The sequence below is a fragment of the Myripristis murdjan genome, chromosome 17 (assembly GCF_902150065.1).
Source record: "Myripristis murdjan chromosome 17, fMyrMur1.1, whole genome shotgun sequence".
Lineage (NCBI taxonomy): Eukaryota > Metazoa > Chordata > Actinopteri > Holocentriformes > Holocentridae > Myripristis > Myripristis murdjan.
In genome coordinates this window covers 2,199,102-2,208,278 of record NC_043996.1, presented here as the reverse complement: position 1 = coordinate 2,208,278, position 9,177 = coordinate 2,199,102, and the positions used below count along the sequence as shown (strand labels likewise).

General features: G+C 40.3%; 1 protein-coding gene across 1 annotated transcript in view; it reads left to right on the top strand.

Moving 5' to 3' along the window:
* The window catches only part of LOC115375456 (sickle tail protein), a 65,422-nt gene that overhangs the window by 8,287 nt on the left and 47,958 nt on the right, over positions 1 to 9,177 (top strand). The window contains exons 2-3 of the mRNA XM_030074852.1: positions 3,341 to 3,542; positions 6,538 to 6,736. Of these exons, the coding sequence (XP_029930712.1) occupies positions 3,431 to 3,542; positions 6,538 to 6,736 (311 nt within the window). The 5' untranslated portion in view covers positions 3,341 to 3,430. The remainder of the gene's footprint in view (positions 1 to 3,340; positions 3,543 to 6,537; positions 6,737 to 9,177) is intronic.

The following is a 9,177-nucleotide window of genomic DNA, read 5'->3' as shown; positions in this document are numbered from 1 at the left end:
GACTGTCAAGTCACAAGTTTGCCAGAAAAAACTCAGAAGTCATACATTTATGAGAAAAAAAAACAAATTTGTGAGAAAAAAAATCAGAGATTATTAAGTCACAAATTTACCAGAAAATAGTGGGAAAACTTTCTTATACTATTGGATTTGTTAAGAGGGAAAACCTGGTGATGTTAGCCCAGAATCGCAATTATCATCAGCATCTGGATTTTGGAGTTTTTTCTTGTAAATTTACCACTTTAAACTCAGAAACTTGTGAGTTTCTTCTTGGAATGTTACCCCCCTCCTGTGGCTCCATTTTTTCTACCAACAATGGTCCGAATACACCATTGTTTTTTTTGTTTTTTTTGTAGTTGTTTTTTTTTGTATAATTCATTGAAAATCTAATGCAGCTGTTTCTGGTGACTACTGCTCTGTGTGTTCTAAGTAACTTGATTATAATGTAACCTTCTAACCCTTACAACCTTAATTCCCAATTCTACAGTAGCCTGGTCTTGACAAGATAGTTTGAACTTGTTTGCTTGTAACTATTTCCTCTCTCTCCTCTGCCTCCTCCAGTAGCTGTCCTTCCCTCACACCCCCGCTCCATCTCTTGATATTTTGAAGCGTTCACATCCTTTGTAAACATTTTGAGACTTTTTATTCTAAGCCTGTTTTCTTTCTTTCTTTCTCTCTCTCAAACACACAGTTTGTGTGACACAGTGCCGTTCTCACTTTGTAATTTATATCACACTACCACTGACTGTGTATATTCAGTCTAACTTACCTTGACTCTTTCAGCGCTTGCTTTTCATCTGGGTGTGGCAGCCTTGGTCAGGTGGTTCAGCCTCTGTTTGTAGTGGATGTCTTCTGTTTGTGTTCCACCACAATTGTGCTCTCGGTGCAAAACAGTTTCCCCCTGCTTTGAAGCACATCAGGGAATTGCCTCACACAGTCTCTTTGTGTTGGTAAATGTTGGACATGCCTGCTTGTTTACAGCCAAAACAAGGAAGTGAGTTTGGTTAGGTGCAGCTCGACGTTTTGTGGTGAAATCTGCAGGAAGCGACGATGATGATTAGTCAAATTTGTGGAAGTGTTGTGGTGATTGGACAAAATTGAAAGGTCATGCAGAATTCACAGGGATTGGTTGAATTTGCATTAATTGTGCAGATGAGAGAGTAGACCAGCGTTGCTCTGCTCTGCTGTGTCAGTACAGCTGTTAGCCAGGCCTCTGTCTTGTGTCAGTCAGGTTGCTCCTGTTTTGGACTCACATTGATCTATTCATCGAAAAACGCAAGGGCTCTGAACTGCACAACATAGCATCCAACAGTGGTTTTCACAGTGGGGTCCGGGGACCCCCAGGCCCTTGCGTGTCTTCCAGGAGGTCCTCAGCAAAATGAGGAATAGTTTACATGCCTTTCAAAAGCATTTAAACACAAGAAATCTGATCCAGTATCACTTAGCTGACCTTTAAATAAAGAATTTTAACTATTAGAAACACATTTTATTATTTATTATATATATATTATTTATTATTAGCTATTTTACCAATTAATTATGTTAAATGAATTTGCTAAGGTTTTTGCTAAGGTCTCTTTGAATCTTTGTCAGTGTTAAAAATTGGCAATTTAATACTTAACACAAACAAAAACACTTTCAAAAACACAAACATTTTCCTATCAGGATCTCCACAGCAAAATCATTGCAGATGGGGGCCCGTGACTCAGTGTAAGTCAGCCTAAGGGTCCAGAACATCCACATGGTTCACCAGTGTATTGTCAAGAGGAACAGGTCCACTGTGCTACTGAGCTCTGCTCCCACAGGTTTACTGAAAACTGAAAAGTAAACTTTGAAAACAAAATACGGAGCACTCTGAGCTCTTCTTGAAGCCAAAACACGTGACGACTGCATTTTGTCTGGCTTCTTTGCAAAATGGAATCTGACAGCTGTCTTGTAGTTGATGTCAATATGTGCTGGCAGCTGAGGCAGATTGTAAATGGGTGTGTGGTGCTCTGTAGCGTGTTGCTGCCGTGGACAGCTAAGTGCACGAATGGAAGCTGGCTTAAGCATTTAATGTTGGCCTGCATGCATGGGCATGTGTGTTTGCTTGTGTGTGTGTGTGTGTGTGTATGTGTGTGTGTGTGTGTGTGTGTGTGTGTGTATGGTGTGTGTGTTGATTCACAGCTCTGCAGTAGGCTGAGTAAACATGATCTGATGTGAAGCTGAATGTATAATGGCCTTTCTAAGGGTGCGTGCGTGTGTGTGTCTGTGTGTGTGTGTGTGTGTGTGTGTGTGTGTGTGTGTGTGTGTGTGTGTGTGTGATCAGCTCCATGATGATGCAGTCATTTTCAGACATTATGATCTACACAGTTTAACAGCTCTCTGTCAGCGTGGCTACTTTAGCACTTAACACACAGGTGACAGGACACTCAGGGATGTTATTTTCCTAGTCTGACAAGTGATCATGTTACACTACACCAATTTACAAAAGTCACACTGAAGTACACGGCTATAGTTTTGACCAAAATTTAAACTGGATGTCAGCTATGTTTTTCACAATGCCAGGATTGTGATCTTTTTGAATTTTGATCTCCAGTGCTAAGTTTAATATGAAAAAATTCAATACTATTACAATGGTTGATGTTGTGTTGTCTTTTGTTGTGTGTTTTTATTGGACCTTGTGTCTGTTAATAAAGACTGATTGAATGCCATGGCAGACAAAAAAGCTACCAGGCAATGTACTGCCATACTGGACTTTGATTGTGTTTACATGCACTTTGGTAATCGAGTTATTTACCACATCCAGAGGGGGGTTAGGGATTAAGAGAAAACACACATTGTGCAACGCTTGGACAGTCGAAACTTTTTGCTCTGTGTTCATTAAAGAATACTTGGTAGTTTTATTCTTCTGATGGAAATATAAAATATTATACAAGGAAATGAAAAGCACCTCAGCTGCCCACACCGCAGTCAGCAGCAGTTCTTGGACTGGTGGGGAAACCTGATCATGATTATGATTAGTACTAGTAGTAGTAGTATTATCCTCATCCTCATCATGTGTTACCTTACTCTACTGACTTTGATTCAGTCATCTGTTTATCTCATACCATGTTAAGTGAATGGAAAACTGCATTCAACAATATATATATTTTTTTAACATCCAGCTGTCTCACATAGAACTGATCAAAGTGTGTGTGTGTGTGTGTGTGTGTGTGTGTGTGTGTGTGTGTGTGTGTGTCTAAGTCTAAGTTTCATCAAAATGACATTTACCAAAGGACAAACATATATAGACTAATCCATAGCACAACTGATCACATCACATATGCATGCACCCTAACTCTTTTCCATCCTGTCCCTCCAGGTGAGGAGCCCTCGGCCCTCTGCAAGCCCCCCTCCCAGTGCAGGTGCCTTGGGCTTGGTGGAGCCGCAGGACCCCCTGGCTGTGGACACCATGTCCGAGGGAGAGGTGCTGCCCCCTACTGTCCCCTTCACCAGGGGCTCCAGAGCCCGAGCGAGCCTGCCTGTTGGCCGCTCTAGCAGTGAGACAAGAGATAGATCGCTTGGTAGGTAGACACACACACACACACACACACACACACACACACACACACACCACACACACAGTTACATATGTTCAAATGCAAGGAAGTTAGATTATTACCACTGCCTTAGAAAACCATGTACGATTTGATATTTTGATTCATGAATGAAATATGATATTGTCAAAACAAGAAATCAATTTGTTGTCTGATTTTCTATTTTTTTTAACAAGACAAAAAAGGCTCAAAAGGACTTACCATATCAGATGCATTTAATACATTTTGTTGTTGTTGTTGTTACTGTTTTAACTATAACTATATAAATATATATTTAGAATTTGATCACACCTGTAAAATGAGACTGATGGAGATCCAAGAGTTAGACACAGTTGGCTAAAGCTCGTCTCTTGCTCCTGTAAGCCCTACTTCCAAATACTTCTCAGATAATCAGTATTTATTTCTGCATACCTTCTTTGCTACAGGATTTTATTAAGGAACTTCAAAAGCCACTTTGCAGTCTCCTGTAAGCATAGGCAGAAACTATCAATAGGATTATGACGGAAATCCAGCTTCATAAGAATATACCCATTTATGCTCATGCACACACACAAACACACACACAAACACACCACCTTGAAATTAAAGTTAGTGGGATACACCCTGCATCTCTTTTGCCTCCCTCATTGTAAAGGTATAAAATGTTATGCACTGTTGCACACTGATGATAGTAGGATATTCACATTATCAAAGAAAAAAAAAAAGGTTTACTTTCACTCAAAATGGTGTATGTTAAAACATTAGCATGGAAATGAATAGTGTATGCTAAAGTCAGGGGTTTTCAACTGGTGGTCCATGGCCCTGGGCAAGGCAAGGCAAGGCAAGGCAAGGCAAGGCAAGGCAAGTTTATTTGTATAGCACAATTCAACACAAGGTAATTTAAAGTGCTTTACAGAGACATTAAAAGCAATAAGACACAATTTAAAACAATAAAAACAGTCAATAAAAAAGGGAAAAAGAAATTGAGAATGATAGTGATAATAAAATACAGTAACATTAAATAACAACAGGCTCAGTACATTGCCTGAGCTAGACGGCCAAGGGCCCAGGGCGTGATAGGCCTTATCACCCCTGCGGCTCCTTGTCACCAAAAAGCAATAGGCCAAGGGTCCAGGCCGTGATGGCCTATATCATGCCTGCGACTTCTTGCCACCAAAAAATGAACTTAGACAAAATTTGAATGTAATTTCTCTGTCAGAGATGTCAGCTAGGATCTCTTGTCCCTGGCTCTGAACCATCTTGAATTTGATTGGTCAGGTCTGTTTTTTAATGAGTGTATAGGACGTTGCCCTTAATAATACACCCAATGTGTGCACACTATTTGCTCTTGAGTCCTTCACTCAGAGGCTTACCGTCCCGCCGGACACAGGTTCCACACACTGGTCTTATTCAGATCGTAGTGAACTCTAAAGATCCATCACAGGACGGCTCCCTTCTAGATCTGAATTCACAGCATGCTCCCCAGTGTCGACTGTGTCGTCATAGCAGTAGCTGACTCAGACTTCCCGGTCACCCCCCGCAGGGAGGCCGACAGCCCAACCTCTTAATTCCTTAGACTCTGAAACCTCTCCTATTGGAGATTTCAGCCCAGACTCAGTCCTCAGCCCTGAAATCTCTGACATTTGCAACCGATTTAACAATAAACCCAAATAGAACAGACAGGATAAGAAAAATAAAAGGCATAAATCAACAGTGTGTAGTTAAAAAGTACGGGCAATACAACAGGTAAGTATTTAATCTAAGAGTACGCTTCAGTGAACAATAGTGTTTTTAGCCCTGATTTAAAGGAGCTGACAGTTTGAGCAGACCTCAGATCTACAGGAAGTTTGTTCCACAGGTGAGGAGCATAATAACTGAATGCTGCCTCACCTTGCTTGGTTCTTGTTCTTGGAACACACAACAAACCAGTTCCAGATGACCTAAGGGGTCTAGATGCTTCGTAGGGAACCAGTAGATCAAGCATGTATTTTGGTCCGAGACCATTCAGGGCTTTGTAGGCCAGCAGTAGAATTTTAAAATCTATCCTTTGACTCACAGGAAGCCAGTGTAGCGATTTAATGACCGGTGTAATATGGTCCAGTTTCCTGGTGTTTGTAAGGACTCTGGCAGCAGCGTTCTGAATCAGCTGCAGCTGTCTGGGGTGGTCCTTAAAGGTATTTCAGGTGGTCCAGGCACTGTATTTGAATGCCAGAAGCGATTTTTTAAAACATTTCCATCTGTAACTGAAAGGATCACGGTTAAGGTTCCGAAAGGATAATGTAAAAATGAACACTGTTCTCACTTGAGACGGGATTTGAACTCAAGCCATCATGTCGATGGATGAGTCAGCCACCCTCCATCCTCCTTACGACTTTATCGCTCCCTTGAAGTCCCGATGAAATGACCTACCCTCTACTTCTTGTAAAACAGGTTATCTCAGCTAGTGACATCATCCTGCAGTAGTTGGTGTAAACTAAAACCTTCACAAACCTTATAGCATCCTCTCTCTTCCACCTGTCCCTTCAAATAAAATTGTGTATCTCCCAAACTGAGACCCTTTTGGTTTACACTTGTGAATGAGCCTTCCATGCACCATGCCCTGCCCAAACTTCCTGTTCAACAGGAAATGTATATAATCAAGAAAGTAAGAGTCCATTTCATGGGGTTTTTCACAGTACACCACAGTGTGGTTATTTACAGGATGGCTAGAGGTCAGTTAACTTGCTGCTGTACAAGTGACCTATGGGATTGTTTGTAGCTTGAGGACAGTGTCTAAAAGTGAGTTATTGTCTGAAGGGTTAAATTGGCTTTGGAGGGGGCTACTGCTACACTGTCAACCCCTGTCATCACCCCACCCCCAACAGCAGTCCCCAGGTTACTTATTAGTAAGGATGGTGGTCCCTGGGTGACAATCAGTTGAAAACCCCTCCTAAAGTAATCACGTAATGACTGACTTGACTGACTTGGCTCTGCCCTCTGCCAGGAGTGCTGTACCTGCAGTATGGTGAGGAAACCAAGCAGGTTCGCATGCCTGCTGAGATCAGCGGCCAGGAGGCTCTGAGGGCTCTGTTCGTCAGTGCCTTCCCCCACCAGCTCACCGCCAAAATGCTACAGTCACCCAACGTGGCCATCTGCGTCAAAGACACCAGCCGCAACGTTTGCTATGACCTGGACGACATCAGGTGCTTCTTTACATGATGTTATGTAGACCATATTCACACAGCAGCCATTTTTCTCTGACGTCATGTGGTACTGCTATGTCGTATAAACATAAGGAATCTGACAAATTGTTGTTGTTTCACCACTTCCTGATTGATGAAAAATTTAAAAGGCAACAGATAGTGAAACTCCAAAGGGCCATCTGGCCATATTTCAAGGTTAAACAACATATTTGATAATCCGTTAGACAACAGATAACATTAGCTTTCAGCCACTTCCTAGCAAACGTTACTGTTTGATAGTGTTACAAGATATGGAGAGGCGCAAATTAATTCTGAAATATCAACAAAAATCATGGACACATTTGTTGTTTGTTTGTTAAAAAAACTGGATGTTGATGAAGCTTGCAGTGTAATGTGAACTGTCCTGCTGTGTTTTCACCTGACTTCAGAAATGTTCTGGTTAACGTCATGTTCTGCTCACTGGAACACAGACTGGTACAGATTACATCCAACAAAAGTCTGTTCCAGTACTGTTTTATCATTTGTCTTTACTTGGTTGGTCACCATATCCACATTACTAATGACTGTTTAGCAAAAATCTCTTTTGTGTAAATATCTTATCAAAGAAACAATAGTCTGTGAGGAATTTTCTAAAAATCAATATTGAGGTATTTGGTCAAAGATATTGAGATATTTGATTTTGTCCATGTCGCCCAGCTCAGCTAACATGAGCCAGATGCCAAATGTATACAAAAATTGAAATTTTTCAATTTTTGTATACATCACAAAGTATAGTCTTCTCTGCAATTTGAATATAAACATGGCTTTTCTCTCTTTCATTTTACTGAAAAGGTTTTAAAAAGTCTTAAAACTGCCAGGCAGGTGTTCCCCTCTGAGCAGAATCATTTGATTTTTATAATTAATTAATTAGTTAAGTAATCTTTATGCATGTATTTTTTTTCTCACATTTTATTTATTTATTTTCCTTTTCAGTTATTGGAGTGACATTTTATGGTGACTGTGTTGTAATTTCATTTTAAATATACGTGTTTGAAAGAAATCAAGTGAATTCGCTCAGGTTTGAAAGGCATCGTCATAAAATATGTTTTAAAAATACTATTTGTAGTGCACTTCAACCTGTTTCAAGAATTTTCAGTACCATGTGTCTTAGGAAAGTTTAGCTTGTGCTTGTACTAATTTAATTTGTATCAATAATATTTCATGTATCATAAGTTTAGTCATGGTCATAACACATAAGAAGTGCATTACTGAAATATAACCTCATGCATTATAGATATAATAGTAATAGAAAGCACCACTACATTTTCTCTAGATTCACCGTATTTCCCCTAGAACTGCTCTGCAATCAGTGCCACAAAGTGGTTTCGAGTGCATCTAAAAATAGCAATGTCAGTCATTAAAATAAAGAGCAAAATAATTTTTTTTAAAAAGTGAAATGGAGTAAAACGCAGTAAGAGAATAATCTGGAGCGACAGACAGCCGTAACCGGCAGGGCAGGGTTCAAAGGTTGGAGCAACAAGGCCAGGTCAACATTTTAAAAAGCACAAACTATACGCTTTGGTCCAAATTCTTAATCTGGACAGTGGCCCGGAGGCAGTGTCATACTCTGTACCGTGGGCTGTCACTCTCTCTCTCTCTTTCTCTCACACACACACACACACACACACACACACACACACACAGTGTCAGTGAAGTGTATCTTGAGTGTCTGTCTTCCACCTCCTGCTCATTCACTGCCTTTATGCAGCCGTTAAATCTGCTATTGTTCAGCCTGACAAGAGAGGAGGCCCCTGTCTGAGAGTGTGTGTGTGTGTGTGTGTGTGTGTGTGTGTGTGTGTGTGTGCGCGCGCAGCATATAGTACATGCTTGTGTTTTACTGGGAGGCATGTTCATAATTATCTGGGTGGTGTGTTTGTTGATTGGTGTGTGTGTGTGTATGTGTCTGTGTGTGTGTATGTGTGTGTGTGTGTGTGTGTTTGTGTGCGCTCTTGCACTACTAGCTAACATTACTGTTTGACTACCCAGTTTTATCCCTCAGGATACATTGTTGTGAAATGTGTTCATTTTGGTCCGTGGTTTGACACACATTGAGAATGATGTAATAACTCATTTTATTATGATATCAGCAGTTTGTTCAATCCCCAATGAAGTTACAGTATTAACATGATTTTATATTATCTGAGCATTTATGACATGAATAGGTTGTATTTAATTTTTAACCAATTTAGAGGAACATTTTTTAATGTTTTGCAAATAATAGTAAGAAGTAAGTAGGATAAGTAATAGCTTGGTAAGCCCTTTTTGTATGTATCAAATTCATCTGATTGTTATTTTACTGATTTGAGTAATTTTACATGAAGGAGTAAACAACAGCTCTACTCAGAAGTGAAATGCCACTGGAATCCTTTGGATTGCAATTTTACATACACATTAGACTAGAT